An 18,229-nucleotide genomic window follows, 5' to 3' on the forward strand; every position below is an offset into this window, starting at 1 on the left:
TGCCCTCCCCTTCCCTTACCTCCCTTTCTCTTCCCTCATTTCCCCTCCCCTCCCTTTCCCTCCACTTTTGCTATCCAAACACACCCTAAGAGGTTTTTGCTGTTCTAGGGGATATTCAGGTCATTTTCAGGTCAATATCGGATCTCTTTTCTTCAGACCAACTACTGGTGGATTGGCAATTCTGGTTTCAGTCATTTTTTGAATATTTTGTTCGCGTCTAACTGGGGTGTCGAGTCAAGTATCTCAGGCTGGATCATTTGGGTTTGGTCGATTTTGTTTCGAATGCACGCAGTGAACTCAGGTTAACGTATTTTTGGTGATCTCTTCTATTTGCAGGAATACAGTATTTGCACAGCAATAAAACGAACAAACCTCCTCTACTTCACCAAAACATTTCAGCCAACAAGGTTCTACTAGACCAGAAATTCAACCCTATGATCACGGATTCCGGCCTCCACAAACGACTCAGTTTTCTCAGCACTTAAAGACAGCGCATCAGGCAGGTTCACCGAAAAGAGTGATGTCTATGCATTCGGGATGCTGGTCTTCCAAATCATCTCGGGAAAGAGTCAAATAACCAACTCCATAAGGCTCGGTGCTGAGTCATCTCGATCACAGGAATATATCGATCCAATTATACATGGCAAGTTTTCGGAGTACGAGGCCGCAAAACTTGCTAAGATTGCCCTAAACTGTACCCATGATTTGCCTTCTGAAAGGCCTTGTATGGATGAAATTATCTTAGAATTGGCTAATTGTACTAACTGCTGTCCATCTCCGTGACCTAAGAACATAGATTTGATTCTCGACCTCTATGTAGTTTGAAGGTTTAGGAACTACTTAATTATGTGTATTAACTTGGTATTTAGGGAGGAGATTGTATTAACTACGGAGTACTTAACTAGCTACTGTTATAGACCATATTGTCAGATGATATAACTCATGAATATCTAGTGAGTAGCAATCTATTTTGTCTTTATCTATCCACGTGGATAGTACTTGACCAGTCTCAAGCTTGTGTTATAGACCATATTGTCAGATGATATAACTCATGATAGCAAGTCTCACTTGTGACGGACATATCGTCACAAGCTTGAGACTGGTCAAGACTATCCACGTGGATAGATAAAGACAAAACAGATTGCTACTCACTAGATATTCTGCTTTTATCTTATTTACCCATACATGAATAGTACTAACCCGTAGCAAACTTGCGATGGATATGCCCATCACAAATGAGAATTTGCGAACTCATGAAAATTGCAGCCCACTAACAACTGGGTTATTGTGTTTTGGTCAAGACACACACACTGGATTGAGCCTTTTTTTTTTTTTTATGAAAATACAATGTCCGTCCGGACCAGTTTCTTTTGTTGGCCAGATCAAACCAAATCGTCCCATACACCCATCTATACACAACTACGACCAAACCTATGTCAAATGTCGTACCGGTACCATAAAGGTAGCCACTAAGTTCTCGATTAGTATCCATGGTCTAAGTGACTAAGCCCGATAAGTAGGATTGTTCATGGTTCTCCCGTTCATTAAATCTGATTTGTCCGGCCCATAAAATCAAGGGTACAGATTAGGCATTTTTAAAAATTCACGAAAGTGTGCTCCACTAATCCATCTTAAACCCGCTCACTCACTTCTTCATGAGTCAAAATTAACGTAATTCCAGTTCAAACTCACACTTAATCACCTCTATCTATGTGACAAAACTCAGCCTTAGCTCATATTTTGGGCCTAGGCTGGCTAATGTCCTGAGGGAACGCTTTTGAGCCCAATTTCCTAGTTCTCATATCTAGTAAGAAAGACTAAATCTGGCAAATGGGTCATTTGGTTTCAAATGGGGTTAAACCAGTTCGATTTAAATCGGTTTGACCTTATTTTCGATTTCAGCTCGATTATTACAATCGAGTTCATTTCGGTTAGCCACTTTAATTGGTTTGTTCTATTTCGAGTCAAGTGTGGTTCGCGTCAGGTGACTCAGGTCAATGTCAGTTCAGTTGAGTTTCGAGTTATAATTTTCTTGAGTTAAAGTTCAACAAATGAGCTTTAATGTACCATAAAATTTTCAATTTGATTATAAATAATCCATAATACCATTAATGAAAAAACACCTAAAAACAAACGTTTTTATGAGCAAAAAATATTTATAATTTAGGCCTATTAGTTCCGTTCTTATCTATCTGTGCCAGGCCCAATAATGCAATGACTTCAGCCTTTTGGTAGGGGGGTGGTGGTGGTGGTGGTGGTGGTGGTGGTGGTGGGGGATGTAAGCATGCTTATTTACGGGTCATGTTTTCTTGAGATAATTTAACCCTAAAGATTTTATTAAATAATTAACTTTTTAATTTGCATTCATAACCAAGGTTCGATTAGGGGAAAAAAGTTGCACTCCGTACATTTTCTAAAGTTTTACTGAAAATTTGTTATGTTACACTTCTATGATTTAAGGGTAATAATCTAATACTTACCATTAAAATTTTAAATTATTGGTTTAGAGTTTTATTAAAATCGTAGAGGGGGAAAGGCATAGAGGTAATAGTAGTATTATTGATAGTTCGTTGTCGTCACAATTACAATAAGAGATTAGACGATTTATATAGCATTCAAAATAACCTAAATCTCGACCTAGAATCTCCTAAAGTAGGCAACTGAAGATATTCATTACGATATAATACCCTATATTCTCCAACAAGGTTTAATCAATTCTTTACGTTTGGTAAAATGATTATCTCTCGTGTATGAGTTTCAATACTGATCGAGTCTAAAGCCGTATTCAAAGGTAATTTAAAATTTGTAATTGAGAGTTGAGATGATTCGCTCACACTAACCCATCTTGATTTCGAACCTAAATAACATGGCTAGGAGCCTAGGACAAAGCATAGTCGTAAGACTCGTAACTAGTAAGGAGTTAGGAAAAAGCTAGAGTAGACGACAGACGTCAGACGACCTAATTTAATCGATCAATTTCCCCATGCAAGTCCTCTTCCAATATTATCTCTCGTGTATGAGTTTCAATACGACGAATACTGACTTTGCACCATTTCCCCATGCAAGTCCTCTTCCAATATTAGCTGTAATGTTCTTCTATACTTAGACAATCTTGATTACGGAGTACATTAATTAAACTCTAATTATCAGACACAATTACTATTATATTTATAATTTCTACTTACATTAAGTAGTGTATAATTAAGGGGACAATTAGTATCATGGTAGGTGCCATGTTTAGCTCTTGCTCAAAGTTCTGCATCCCTTGACTAACTTGTTGCTGAAATCTTAAGCTTGGAGGATCATGATTGTTTAGTTTATTAACGATGTACTTAATTCTTGACGCGAAAATGATTAAAACTGTGTACTAAATTCTCTGTACTCATGTACGACATGTTTTTCAACAGATTTGGGCGGTGATGTACTGATTATGTCTGTGATTTACTCAATAATTCACTAACTTTTTAGTTACCCTTTCTTCTATCAGTAGTGCTTTAGAAATCATTTGTAGAAAGTACAGTGAAAATGTATGTGTAAGACAACTTAATGAATTCTGTTGAACGCATTCTTGTTTAAATAAGGCGACAATATTCATAAATAAACTTATTAAAGAGTAAGTATGGTAGATGAGACAAAAGAAAAATGTCTAGGAACTAACAAAATGTTAAATGGGAGCATATTTATCCTGTTTTGACTTAACTAGATATTACCGTTTTAAAAGAGACTACTGTTTTTTGAATGTTGAAAAATTTGATCATTCTTTGTTAGTATCAACCTCAATGTGACCCAAACCTACAATAAACTGATTAATGATTAGTGATTAGGGAATAAGGATTTGGTTAGATATTTCATATGATATAAACCGGATACATGATGATCCAATTAGAAATGAGTCAACATATAATCCAATGGAGATGAATTAGATGAATAACTTAAAATAATGAAAAGTGAGATGGAATCAATGGAGGTACTCAATCTTTGTATCATCATTTTACATCCATCAGCATATACTAACTATTAAAATGATGAAGCCTACATAAAGTAGAAGTATAATAAAGAGTTGATTGACCAAACTCAAACTCGATTGACGTGACCCTATCTGAATTGACTCAACAATAACACCTAAGAAACATGTCCAAGTTCGATTAACTCAACTAGAACCAAAGTGAGCGTAATGCAACAAACATAACTGGTTATAACTCCATCGTCTATGCTCAATCTAAATAACTTGCTTGCCGGGACTACAATCGACATTGATGTACCCAATTCATATGTTATTAGAATGACCCGACGAACTACTTCTTCCAAGATATGTAACACTTGGGGTCCCCAACTCTTACTACTCATATTACTTTCATTTTCATCACGACATGAAAAATGTATGGAGACACTTGCATAGGCTAATAAGCCTAATAAACATGGTACCACACGAGCACACCTTATCTTTTGGGGAAGGAAGCCATTTGAATCTATAAGAAGCAATGAGAGTGACCTTTGCATGAACAAATTCAAACTCCCATACTTTGGTCTATTGCTCACTGTTTAGTACTCCCTCTGTTCCGGTCATTTGTTGTCCTTTTTCATTTTTGAGCAATTTGATCATTCTCACTCAATTTGTTTCACTTGTCATTTAGTAATTGGTTCTCTCTTCTTTCCTTGGTCTTTGTGCCGAGGATAACAATTGACCGGGACGGAGGGAGTATATGATCCTTGTAACTTTGCTCAATGCTTAGTACTGTATCAACCCCAAATTTTACTCGAGACTCTAAATCAACCGGTTAGTGGTTTGTCGTATATTAGAATTATGTTCGATGTACTTTTGAGTAGATATTAAATAACCCACTCAAAATGACTTATTGGAAATTACATTACATGTAAATATGAGTGCGGGTAATTCAGATTAATTAATCGCCACAACTCACGTATACAAAACATATCCAAATCCAATTGACCCAACCTGATACAATATTATTGCACACAACATATATAATCCGTCTATCCAAATCTATACCCAATCTGAATTAACCCGGTTGCTAGACCGATCATCGACATTGAGGCACCCAATCCATGTATTGTCATTAGAATGATCTGACAAACTTCTTCCATGAATGGAACACTTGGGTCCCCAAATCTTACTACTCATATTACATTCGTTTTCGACACATGAAAAAAGTATGGAGACCCTTAGATAGGCAAATAATCCTAATACACATTGCACCTATACCTTATCTTTTGGGGCTACCCATTTTAAATCTATAAGAAGCAATGAGAGTGACCTTTGCTTGAAGGGATTCAAACTCCCATACTTTGGTCTATTAATCTTTATCTCAACTCTCCATCACTCCACTCTATTGTCTCCATGCATGCATGTTGAACCAACGATCTTCATTGTCTCCATGCATGCATGTTGATGCAATGTACGTGTATCAGATAATAATATCCTTCATTTCCAAATTTGTTGAAAACATGTCAATATGATTTCTGACAGAAATTAAATTGAAAACTACCTGTTTGTAGCTACTTTCCCATAACATTATCTTGTACTTTCCTTCGCCCCATGTTTACGTTTACGTTTTGATACGCACAGACGAAAGGAAAGCGTTATAGGATGTCAAGTGGACCAAAGCGTTATAGGATGTCAAGTGGACCAAAGTGAGGTAAATAAATGAAGGAGACACCAAAAATAGAATAGGTAAACAAATGACGGCATGTAGGGAGTATGTACATTTTTTTAAAAAATAAGATTTTATGTTGGCAGAGATGGTCTTTGATTTGCCTCCTAAACACACCACACAGATCTGTTCTTGCTAATTTGCCTACTTTATCAATTCTCTAACACCATTTTAATTAATTGCATGTCTCATTGTCTCTTGCATCTTAGTTTAAGATATTGATCTTTTTGCACAAGTATTGAAAATCATTGATATTGACCAAATTTATATATAATCCGATATTGTTACTGTGACTGAAATCGAGATTTAATGTACCATGTCCGTGATAGTCTCCCTTATTCCACCACTATATATGACTCTATGTAAATGATCATTTAGAAAAGCCTCTAATTTAAAGATGTTTACATAATTACATGTTGAGGGCAAATTTAAGGAACTTAAAAAAATGAAGATGGATTCAAAAGGGAACAATTTATGGGTGAATGCAATATAATGAAATGGCATGTTCATAGGAAACCTCTGAGTACAGAAAACTCAAGACCTTTCTCACCAATTATTTGGTCAACATTATATACATACGTGCACCGTCTTCCTGTACTAAAGATTATCTAGAGTTAAATAAATAAATGAGATTTCCTCAGTTGTATCTACTAACTATTGAGTTTTGTAAGGTTCTATTTTTCTCTTGTGCAAAAATAATTTGAATTCTCATAATTTTGAAATTAAACTAGAAAACTGTAATTTCTTTTACGATATTTTCGATTTGAAAAAAAAAAATTGATTGAATGCGAGGCCAGTCGGAAAAAAGATTACGCATCTGATTGTATAATCTCAGGCCCTTTTAGATTTTGAACATACATTCATTTTTTATAACCTTTTAAAGTTTATAAGTTATACTTGAATTTTTTTATATCAAAATTCAAAATTACTTGAATATATATGTATAGTTTTTGAGCAATATTATATTTCTTTAGCTTAATGTTAAGTGAACGAACTCGAAATCTTTATAGTAAAACTCATAATATTTAAACAAAATTTAAATTTTTTATTATAAAACTCAGAAACTGTTTTGGTCAATCAGTTTATTTATCAAATTAACAACAAATTTAGAAAGGGGATATTCACCGTCTTTATGACATCTCTAGTTTTAACAAAAAGTCACTATATGTGAAACTACACAAGTTCTCGTTTACAGTTTTTGTAAGTACAAATTACAATATTAATGGTAGTGCAAAACTTATTTAAACCAATGTTTTTTTTGGGGTAATGATGCATATCAGTATATCACCCATCCGTTATAAGTTACAACGGCGGTTATAAGTAAGACTTACTGCTGGAACTAATGTTAAAGATGCTAATCACATAAAATTGACTGATATGATCATTAGACTAGCAACCCACTTGAACTCTGTATGGGTTTGTTTCGTGGTACAGATCGCAATTAGTCTGATCATAACCAATAGCAACTCATAATTGATTTGTATGATTGATGATACAAATTATTGGCCTAACTGCCTACCATGTCTCTAATAATCTTATACAGATTATATAACAGCTAATATTCCTTAAACTAAAAAAATACACTCAAGAAAAGCCGAAAACTGTTGCTAGGTCGGTCCATAAGCCAGTAAGCCAGGCAATCCGACATAAATGTGCTCTAATTAAGGGATAAGACTGCGTGCATCTGACTCTCATTCCGCCATAGTCGGGAGCGTTTATATGCATTTCGACAACTTTTTTTTGTAGTGTTTCAAGTTTAAGAAAAGGGTAGTAACACAATTTCATGTAAGAGAACATTGATGTCACTCTATTTATAATATAAACATACACTAATTACAATTACAATTGATCTATATTGGCCCTAATGAAAATTTGAAGTGGAAATTAACCACTTACAAAATGATCAAACACTAATTAACTTGAAAAAATTACAGACTGATTAATTAAACAGCAGCTTGTAATTTCCTCTGAGATGATCTAACTCTAAATACATGCTCTTCACCAGTACACTTATCAACCTTAACAATCCAATTACTCTTCTTAACACCACCTTTTTTATGAAGATCCTTGGACAAATTCCTGTCAATTCTTGTAACCAACAACCCATCACCAATTGGGAGTAAATGGGTTCGTAGCCCGCTCCATTGCCATGTTGATCCCTTACAAAATGCATTAAATCCGACTACAACACCGCCTTTTTTAACCTCCCTTGTTTCTTGGATCTGTCTCATTATCTGCTCATAGTCCTGAATGTTACAGTCAATTAGCAGGAAATCCGCGTCTTTGTAATTGTGTTGAGCTAGTACTTGACTAGCATTGCCAACTATGAAGTTAACAAATTTGGCATCGGATTTAAGGTCATGTTTGGCTGATTGTAAATTGTCACTGCTAGGGAGAATGCAGGTTACAGAACCACCAGTTTGATGTGCTGCTGCAACTAAGGCTAGAATGTTATTTATGACTAATTTTTCGGCACAGGCGATAACCATTACTTGTGCATTGTTTCCTGCTGCTAGAGCTGATATGAATTCGGCACTGTTTGGTTCATTCTCTTTTCTTTCCTGTTAAAATATCAGAAATCATAAACATCAGTATACATTACAGTACAGGATATTACGGCTAAAAGTTCGTCTGATACAACCACGCAGTCTTACATGTGAGATCAACCCATTTAACCTGTTTGGGTTGGTTTCACATGTGAGACAGTCTCATACAGGACTCGCTAATAGTTCAACTGGTAAACGATACACAAGAATAAAAGCGTACCATTTTAAGAGTACTGATATACGCTTTAGTAGCATTTTCGGGTGACCAGGAAGCCATTTTATCTGTATTGGAAGTTTAGATGAGAAGATTGAAGATTTAGTTGATAGAAAAGTGAAATGAAATGAGGTTATATATATAGAGAAGGCAAAAAGAAATGCATTATGGGACAGACCTAAGTCATGACAGTCTGGCTTGTCTGATAACATGGGTGTAGCATAACTGAACTTTAAGATGAATTAATAAAATTGTCAATTTGGTAAAAATGTGGATTTTCTAACTTTGGATAAAAATTTCTCAAACTCTTTGGACGATCGATATAAAACCGATCATGTGACTTCGATTATTAGCTTAAGTTTTTGGTTTAGATGGTTTCTTGACATGGTATCAAAGTCGGTGTGACTAACAGGTCACGGGTTGACGCTATTACAATTACTCTTTCATCATACAAGTTACATATGCAGGATGGGTCAGGATTAAGGCTGCTAATGAGACGAGACAGCTCGCGAGCAACTCGAGCTCGGCTCGGGCTCGGGCTCGACTCGAGAGCTTAACGAGTCAAGCCGAGTTAACGTTGGCTCGGCTGGAAAAGCTCTTGAGCAGCTCGAATTTGTCTAATTAGATAAGATATAACTCATATTTTATAAAAAAAATATTTTGTCATTGATTATATATTTGTATCATACATATAAAAAATGTCTCATTGATTTTCCAATATTTGTATATAAAACTTTCTTATTGAAAATATCGAGAGAGAAAAAACGAAAATTCAACAATTGTATATAGGCTCGAGTTAAGCTCGAGTTTGACTCGAGCTCGCGTTAAAACTCGCAAGCTTAATAACGAGCACAATTTTTTCAAGCTCGGGTAAGCTCGAGATCAGCTCGAGCTCGAGTTTTACTTTATGAGCACAAGCCGAGCAAGGCCAAGCTTGGGCTCAACTCGCCTCGTTAACACCCCTAGTCAGGATGAGTCAGCTCCGAAGTTTTACTCAAAAAATTCAGAAAATCGAAATGGAAAAGGTAGAAAATTCGTCGATAATTTTGCTAAATATTTTTGAAGTTATGCATAATCATAGTGCTAATTACGAATTGTTGAGTTATAAGCAAAGTTACTTAAAAGTCTAGTTATACATGATTATAGTACTAATTATTCACCAGAACATTAGCTTCCAGGATCTTTCATTCTTTCAACAATCTAATCAAAACATTAGTCGTAGCATAACACTAATATCGTTCTAGCTCCATGAATTAAAAAACAATTAGGAATTTTAATCATTGATTAGTTGTAATGTCGTCACACTAGAGTGCATACGTAGATTTGAAACACAAAAGGAAACATTAATTTATTTAATTTTTTTTGGCAACAAGAAAAAGCAAGAACAATACATTCACTACAAATGTATCTACATTTTTTTTATAATCCATTGTTTACGGAATACTAATAATGAAATAGTATACGAAGGCAAATACATAGTACCGTACATGTACCCAGCTGTTTGAAAATCATTAGGATCTACGGAATTACTTAAATACATACGGAGTACATCATTAAATTTTACAATCTAACTTAAGATTCTAACTTAAAATCTCAATTGAGTACCACTGGATTAAATAATAGAGATGTTTTTTTTTTTTTTTTTTTGGCAGCAATAATAGAGATGTTGGTTACTCGATTTTCTAGTTTTTGAGTTAGGCCTTGTTCTTTTGAACTTAATTTCAGCTATATTCACTTTATTTCAACTTCATTCAGTTTAGACTAGTCCAGTTTCATTCAATTCAATATCGCTTATTTCTTTACAAATTAACTCTTATTTCCGTTGGTTCAGTTCAGCTCCATTAAATTTAGTTTTGCTCTTTTGAGCCGAAAAGAACAGGGCATAAGTCTTGCCTAAAGCTAACTCAAGTTACAATAAAAACATCATATTCTTTATCTAGTATTAAATGAACCACATAACATGAATTAGATGTCTTAGATACAATAGTAAGTCCTAAGGAGTATTTGAATTTGTGCATATTAATTTGGTGTACCCAATATTTCTTAGCTTGCATGTATTTGGCCAGGAAATAATAATACAAGACATACAACTATAAAAGTGATATCCTTTTGAATGGAAGCCAATTTTTGATGGCTCTACCAAAATGAAAATTTTGTGAAGACACAAAGTACAACACTTTTACTATGCATGTGAGTGACCTTATTGGAGTATTATTATTTGTACGAAATTAATAATAATGTGTTTGATAATTAAGAATATGAGCTGTGGAATCACATCCATATAGCTTGAGAAGGTTGTACATTGGACCCAACTTCCAAAACAGTAGAGAAAACTATGACTAAGATTTTCAACAAGTGGTTCATGTTATGTCAATTTCCTTGCTCCTTGGAGTTGCATGTTTTTATTTTGTAACTTATTGAGTAATTGTTAAGTTTTTTAATAAACGAAAAATATCGGAGTCAAAAAAAAATTAGACTATGAAAATGACAAAAATACGGGAATATCGATATATTATTAACTTTCTTAGCTGCACTCCAAAAATATCAAGTGAGGCGTTCATCAACCAGCAAATGTCCGATCAATAAAAGATAACGAATACAAACCTAGAAACACGTTTTTAACAAGTCCGATTTTCTTCAGATAGTTAGATCAACCGAGTAAGTGAAAGATCAATTTATAACTCACACGAAGTGAAAAGACCAGAGTTTCTTCAAAATTGTCCGATCAACCGAATTTACGAGTGAAAGATAACCTTATAACTCGAATGAAAAAACCAAAGTAGAACAAATTGTACTTGCCAATAATTGTCGATTGATACACTAATGCAATACAAGAAGACTCTATAAGGGCACAGTAAAAGCGAGAAATATGGATTTGTGGGTCTAAAGCACATCACATTGAATATCATCAAATAAGAGAGAAACAAAGTTCACATGGTACCAGTATGGTATCTTCCATATTTCATACTTCTCATTGGTTCAAATTCTGAAGGACCCAATATATTCCTTAGCAGCAAGGGAAACAAAGTTTACAAGACTTGATTGCTTATCTTTTCACTGTTCTTGGAGACATTATTAAACAGTAACGGCCCTTGTAATTTAAACCCGCGGTCCCAACTCCCCAAACGTAGTAATCGGCCTCGTAATCCACGCCCGTCACCTCAATTATTTGTTTTGTTTTAATTGAAATACCTCTCATTAAAAAAAAAATAACAGAATTGAATGAAAGGAGTAAACTATGTAATGGCAAATCAAAAAGTTGATGAAAGACAACTTAAAAAAATCAAAATTTGTAAAAATGTTGCAGTTATACGCGACTAAATTTTTAAGATTGTCGAATGTTAGTGAAAACCATAACCTGCAGTATTTGTATACGAGTATATACAACCAAGAGTTTTGGGTCAGTCTAGGTGAATAACATACTTCATGTTCCCAAAGATGTGTCATCTACCTTAGTCGGTAAAGTCATCAAGAGGGGTTATCCGTGGCCAAACCTCATCATCACCAAACCGTCATTATTCTCCCCTTTACAAGATATAATCGCATCAAATTTGAGACAGCTACTGTATAACATTTCAAGAACAGTTATACGGAGTGTAAGATTAAAAGAAACCAGCATAGAAACATGGAAGTAAAGTAAATCCTTAATGCTATATGTTGATGTCAAAGAAATCGTATAATATAGTCTGATATACCAAGTGTGATTACTTACACTCCTACAGTCCTACAGCCCTCGTCGACAGATGAACAACTAGACTGACTCTTTTCCAAATGTCCCCTGCTTCATTACAAGGAAACTATTTATCAGCAAGGGTTTTGTGAGAGGGTCCAACGGTAGGCGGGGTATGTTTTTATGGTTTCGTATGAATCCTCAGTTTCGAACTTAATATACACCCCAAAGCCTTAAAAACATATCTCGTCCTACCGTTAAGATTGTCTCACCCAACGGTCCAACTGTCTTATTATGCACACCAAAAAAAAAACATGAAATAGTCTCATCTGTTTTATAACCGTAAAGAGGAATAGTAAGATACTAATTCCCCTCTATATTTGCGCAGGACGACTCCATAAGCCCATTTCGGATCTGGTCACTGATGTCTCGGATATGACCAGGCCCATGGGGTATGAACACGGTGGTATTCTTGGAGGAGTTCCCGAGGTCCTTTATAGTATCAAAGTACTGAGTCACCATTATAAGGTCCATTATCTCTTTGGCTGAGGTTCCTTCAACCTTGCCAGAGAAGTTGAGAATATTCTCTCTCAACCCGTCGGTGATGGCCTGCCTTTGTCTTGCTACTCCGACTCCACCGAGATACTTGGACTCGGCTTCTGCCTCCGCCTTTTTAATTAGAAGAATCTTCTCTGCTTCTCCTTTGTACACACTTGCTAGCTGAAGCCGTTGTGCTGAAAATCAGTAGATGCATAAATCATCATTTAAGGTCACAGAAAAAAGGTCAAAACAGTATAATTTTAAACAATATTTCTGCCTCCGCCTTTTTAATTTGGAGAATCTTCTCTGCTTCTCCTTTGTACACACTTACTTCTACTATGATAAGAAAAATAGTTATCTCGACAAATCAAATGTGGGAATTATTAACATTTTGGTAATATGGTTTGGGAAAACACTGATTGTAGTAGCCATCGTATGAAACCAAAATCAAATGGCAGCAACATAAATGGGACGAATTCATAAAATCATGGTTAAGGCTTGACCTCAGAATCGGTCATCGTGGTCTGATTCCGGCTATTACGCCAAAAAAAAGATGGCATACTTGCACAAATCACAAATGTGATTGTCTTCATGACTTTTATAGATGCGTCATGATGCGGTGCCGTGGGCCAGATTTAATACCATGGATGGGGGTAATATACCGTCAAATAATGAGATAACATGATAAGGAGGCTACTTCTATTAACCTTTACATAATAGATGACAAAATAAATAAATAAATAAATAAACAAACAGCTGTTATTGCCCCCAACAGCCTTACACATTGTGTATGGCATAAGTATATTTTTGGTAACCCTGCATGTCATGGAGGGATATTCAGGTTTCAACTTTCAGCAACTCTAGACAATTAGACATCATGGCATAAACAGTAGTGAGTTGCAAGAATGCCTATCCATGTTCTAAAGAGCATTTTTGGATATCCGGCACAAGAAATAATAAAACAATGATAGCAAAAAGAAGACTAGAAGAGAGAATGTTTGCAAAAAAAGAGAGGAGAGCCGAACCTGCATTAATCTCGTTCATAGCTTTGCGAACTGCTGGATCAGGTATTATGTCAATCATCAGCATATGCTCTATACTATATCCATATGTCCCCATAACCTGTTTAATGTTATAAAGATAAAGATAACTCGTTACATAGTAAAATATCATCCAGTATTCAGAAACAGCTGGAAACTTATTTACAGTTCAGAATTTAAATGATAGGATGAGTAGACCAATTTCAGCTTCTGACCATAATGTTTGACAGGTCAAAACTAGATAATTAACTCACCCATTTCATGTTGATTTAGAAACACAGAAGTACGCACATTTTTTTAATTTGTGTAAAGGGAGCCTTGAAGGCGTTTTGATGCCTATGGGATTTAAAGTTTAATCCAGGTCATGAGTACCACCCTCAAGACTTGACCATGCTTAGCTGGCATCTGTGCAATTTTAGTGTAAAGTTCGAGCAATTTTGTCATGCTACACTTGTCACCATTCATGATGGACAAAACTTCTTTTTCTAGTCCAATATTAAATAGCGTTCACTGTTACCAGAAAGGCACATCCGCATATGCGTAGACAATTTTGGAAGCGAAGAGGAGGGAGAATGCAAGCAATGGCTATTTTTCTTCCAAAATTTCCCTATGCTGGAAGAACCTTAATTTCCCCCCATTTCCTTCCCGCCAACTTATAAAACAAACCACGACAATTGGCACTACCCTTTCCGTTCCCTCCACATCCCTTAAGGTATCTTCACTACCATATAGCTTGAAAATTATCTTAAAAAATATATGGGAGTATGGGACAAATGAATTACCTTTTCAAGCTCCTCTAGGACAGATTTAGCAACTTCACCTTTTTGTTCAAACAGCTCATCTAAGTTCATCCTTGGAACAAGAGCGCGAACCACTAGAACGGGACAAACAATCAGCTAATAGAAAAGGGAGAATATCAGCACTTAAGATACTCCTAGATCACAAAGGTTAGTAAGTTACCGTCAAAAACATAAGCCTGAATTTGTTCACTAGGATTTTGCAGTTCATAAAATGCGTCATCAGCATTTTCTTTCACAACACGGTATTGGATGGAGCATAAGATTTGCACAAACACATTATCCTGCAAAAAAAAAAAAAATTGCTATAATGGATAAAGATGGTCCAATAAAAAAATTCTACTCTAGAAAGGTGTATGAACTGAAATTTTGAAAATACAAGGCTCTTCAAGGTTAGAGGAAATTTGTAATAGACAAAAAAACTTGGATATGAATTCCAGCACTGATTAATTAATAGAATGAATAAGATGGTCTCATGGTCACCAGCATAGTGCCTCGAGAGTCTATTCTAAAGGTCGTCGTATGAACAATAACACAAGGAATAAAATCATAACCACCAGAATGACCAATAGATATACTACAGAAATGTGACCGGAAAATTGCATATTAAGTTATTAACTCAAAAACAAACAACACCAAACTTACACTAGGAACAACCCTATCCTTTCCATACCCCAACATCCCAAGGCCCCGTCTCCATGGTAGTCATCAAAAACAGAAATACTCGACAATTCCATCACCAACAAGAACATTACGAATGCCTGCAAGGATTGACGTCACACAACCGGTTCTTAGTCATTGATGCATCGTGCACAAAGCCACAAATCAACTTTCTGCTGCCTAAAAAAAGAGGGCCAGGACATCATCCTAATAATAGTTACGCGCTGTTGCTCTATGGACAAATAATTTTTTCCAAGCAAGGGGAAGGCTGCCTGCATCCAACCCTATAGCCTGTCATTTTCAGGAGCCCTTGAAGCTATAGGAATGTTCTTAGCACTATTTAGTATTTACCCATTCCAAGCAGGTCAATAGAAACACCAATTAAAGTGTAATGTGAAAGGAAGATTTTTAACATATTCCACTCAGTGACAAAACAGTAAGGGGGCGTGTTGGGGGTTTACAGGAAAGGGGAATGGAATCAAACCCCCCACTCCCTTTCTTGTGGTTTGTTTCACCATTTTTCCCATTACCTTTCCTCTCTTCATTCATCCCCATACCCCCAAAACCCTCTACTTCAATTCGTCTACTGTAGGGGCGCCGCCGCTTGTGGTGGTTGTAACTTGTAGTGGATGTTAGTGGATTTTCATGGCAGGGGTGGTGTTTGAATGGTGGTTATTGGGTTTTCATGGTGGATTATCATTCTCTATTGTATTCTAAACTAAACAAGCCTTTTGATCAAAGGGGATTCAATTCCTTTCCCCTCGTTTCCCTTTCTTAATCTCTGTCCCTCTCTCCGCTACGAACCAAACACCCCCTAAGGTGTAAGTCCTGTCCCAATATTTTCGAACAAAAATAAAATTAACTATACCCTGAAAGCCTAAAATCTCACTGAAACAGAAGGGCATCCAATGGTTTCACAGAACACAAAGCAAATAAATTTATTTCCCTAACACTCATTACAAACTCAACCCACAAAAGTAATCAGCCAATTCATGTATTAAGCACAGAAGATCATCTATTTCATGGCAAAATCATTAAATAAAATCCAACCATGTCAAATTGCAGAAAAATAATAAAAATAAAAAACAAGCTTTCATAGATGGGATCAAACATAAACTGAAAATTTGATCATCCATGACAAAATCAAACACCCACCAATCAAAATTCAAACAATCAATCCTTTATAAACTCATAATTCGTCGGCCGACATGAATCATCCTTCGAAACCGTCACATATTCCAATAGAACATGATAATATGAAGAAACTCAATAATTCAAGACAAAATCACACAACCCATGATGCAAAATCTTAAGAATATTCCAAAACAAAGAACCCTAACTCGAAAAAAAAGAAGGAATAAGGAAAAAACCTTGGTTTTGGTCTCAATTTTGACATCAAGAGAAGAGATGCGAGTAGAAAGAAGAGCAACAAGACATTGACCAGCAAAAGGGTTAAAAAAGTGAAGACCAGGTTCAGCAAGTCTCTCAAAACGACCCCATTTCTCAATTACACCTACACTTGCTTGGTCTATACACCCACATAATCCACACCATGTATTTCCCATCTCTTTTTTGTTCTTGAGAATTTGATTTTTTATCAAGAGTTGTAGAAAACGATGAAAAGTAGAAGAAGAGAATTGAGGAGTTTGTTTTTGTTTGCTATTTGGGGGTTTGGGAGTTTGGGACGTGTAACTTGGTACAGCGCGGATATCTCTAAGGGGGCGTTTGTTTCGTGCACGGGTATGGGGTTGGAATGAGGAATCATACCCGGGTGGTATGGGTTTGGAACTTGATTCCTCATACCTTGTGTTTGGTTCATTTTTGAGTGGTATGGGTCTGAACATCAATTAAGGTTAAAATGCGTAAATTAAAGTATTATAAATAATAATTTTCAATATTATAAAATTATGAAAATGATTAGTTAATCAAATAAGTATATAAAAAATTGGATTTACAATATGCTATAATTTGTTTTTTCATATTTTTGATCAATTTAGTTTGATACCCATGGGTTTCAAACTCATACCCACCCCCTCCTTGGGTATGAGAAACCCATACCTCATGGGTTTGAGGTATGGGTATGAAACCCTTGTATTTGCCAAACAAACACTTGGTATGGGTTTGGCTCATTCCAAACCCATACCTCATACCTTTTTTGGGTGAACCAAACACCCCCTAAGATATTAGTAATAGAGATTTGTTAATCTAGTATGTTTATCTGTCTATTTATATTATTAAAGAAAGTTTTAATATAAGAGTTTGGTGAAAATTTTAAAAATGGGGTTGAATTTCACTTTTGGTGAAACTTAAGGTGTTTGATTGCTTCAATTGAAACTTATAGGGCCTAATTTCACAATTGAACAAAGTTAAGGGGCTTAACTATCACTTTCGCGTATTTGCAAGTGGTCGTTGTAGCTAACATGGGATTAAAGTTGAATATTTGGGCGCAAACAAACAATTTGTTGCATCCAGTTTTACAAGTTTTATTTCGTAGTTCTTGGATAATTGAGTTTGTAGCAAGCACCAGTTAGTTTTCAAAGCTATACAGGGAAATTAGGACGACCGTGGGGTAAAGATTCCGTCCATATAGATATATGGGTTCAATTCTGATCATATATTTCATTTGTCTCGATTATTTATTTACCTTTAATTAAAATTATCTTTAATGAACCCTTCAAAAAAAAAAATTATCTTTAATGAAAGTAAACAAATAATTAGGAGAGAGACATTACAGACACAACCGTCCCTTAGTATAGTTTCGCGACTGCTCATGAACTGAGATGCCTTAAATGAGTGTTATACAGAATAAAATTGCAATTGAATCTAGATATATGACCTTTCATTTTTCTATTATTATTACACAGCAAGTCTTTCTTATGATGGGTATATCCGTCACAAGCTTGCGATGGATCAAGTACTATTCATGTTGGATAGATAAGACAAAATAGTTTGGTATTCTTTATGTACTTTGCTTTTGTTTTATCTACCGCACATAGATAGTACTTGACCCATCGCAAACTTATGACGGGTAACAAACTAGAATTTGTAACTATTACATTGTTGGTATTGTATTCTACGAAGTATGTAGCA

At 35.5% G+C, this 18,229-nt stretch overlaps 2 protein-coding genes across 2 annotated transcripts; both read right to left on the reverse strand.

Moving 5' to 3' along the window:
- Positions 1-7,456: 7,456 nt before the first annotated feature.
- LOC141618177 (uncharacterized) lies at positions 7,457-8,648 on the reverse strand. Its single transcript, XM_074435284.1, has 2 exons — positions 8,439-8,648; positions 7,457-8,233 (listed from the first exon to the last, which is right to left on the reverse strand). The coding sequence occupies exons 1-2, from the start codon at positions 8,493-8,495 to the stop codon at positions 7,616-7,618; spliced, it is 675 nt and encodes a 224-aa protein (XP_074291385.1). The 5' UTR covers positions 8,496-8,648; the 3' UTR covers positions 7,457-7,615.
- A 3,416-nt stretch (positions 8,649-12,064) lies between these two features.
- LOC141618178 (hypersensitive-induced response protein 4) lies at positions 12,065-17,341 on the reverse strand. The gene is made up of 6 exons (XM_074435285.1): positions 17,312-17,341; positions 16,510-16,852; positions 14,643-14,763; positions 14,465-14,556; positions 13,668-13,764; positions 12,065-12,836 (listed from the first exon to the last, which is right to left on the reverse strand). The coding sequence occupies exons 2-6, from the start codon at positions 16,702-16,704 to the stop codon at positions 12,466-12,468; spliced, it is 876 nt and encodes a 291-aa protein (XP_074291386.1). The 5' UTR covers positions 16,705-16,852; positions 17,312-17,341; the 3' UTR covers positions 12,065-12,465.
- Positions 17,342-18,229: the final 888 nt, after the last annotated feature.

The sequence above is a fragment of the Silene latifolia genome, chromosome X (assembly GCF_048544455.1).
Source record: "Silene latifolia isolate original U9 population chromosome X, ASM4854445v1, whole genome shotgun sequence".
Classification (NCBI taxonomy): domain Eukaryota; kingdom Viridiplantae; phylum Streptophyta; class Magnoliopsida; order Caryophyllales; family Caryophyllaceae; genus Silene; species Silene latifolia.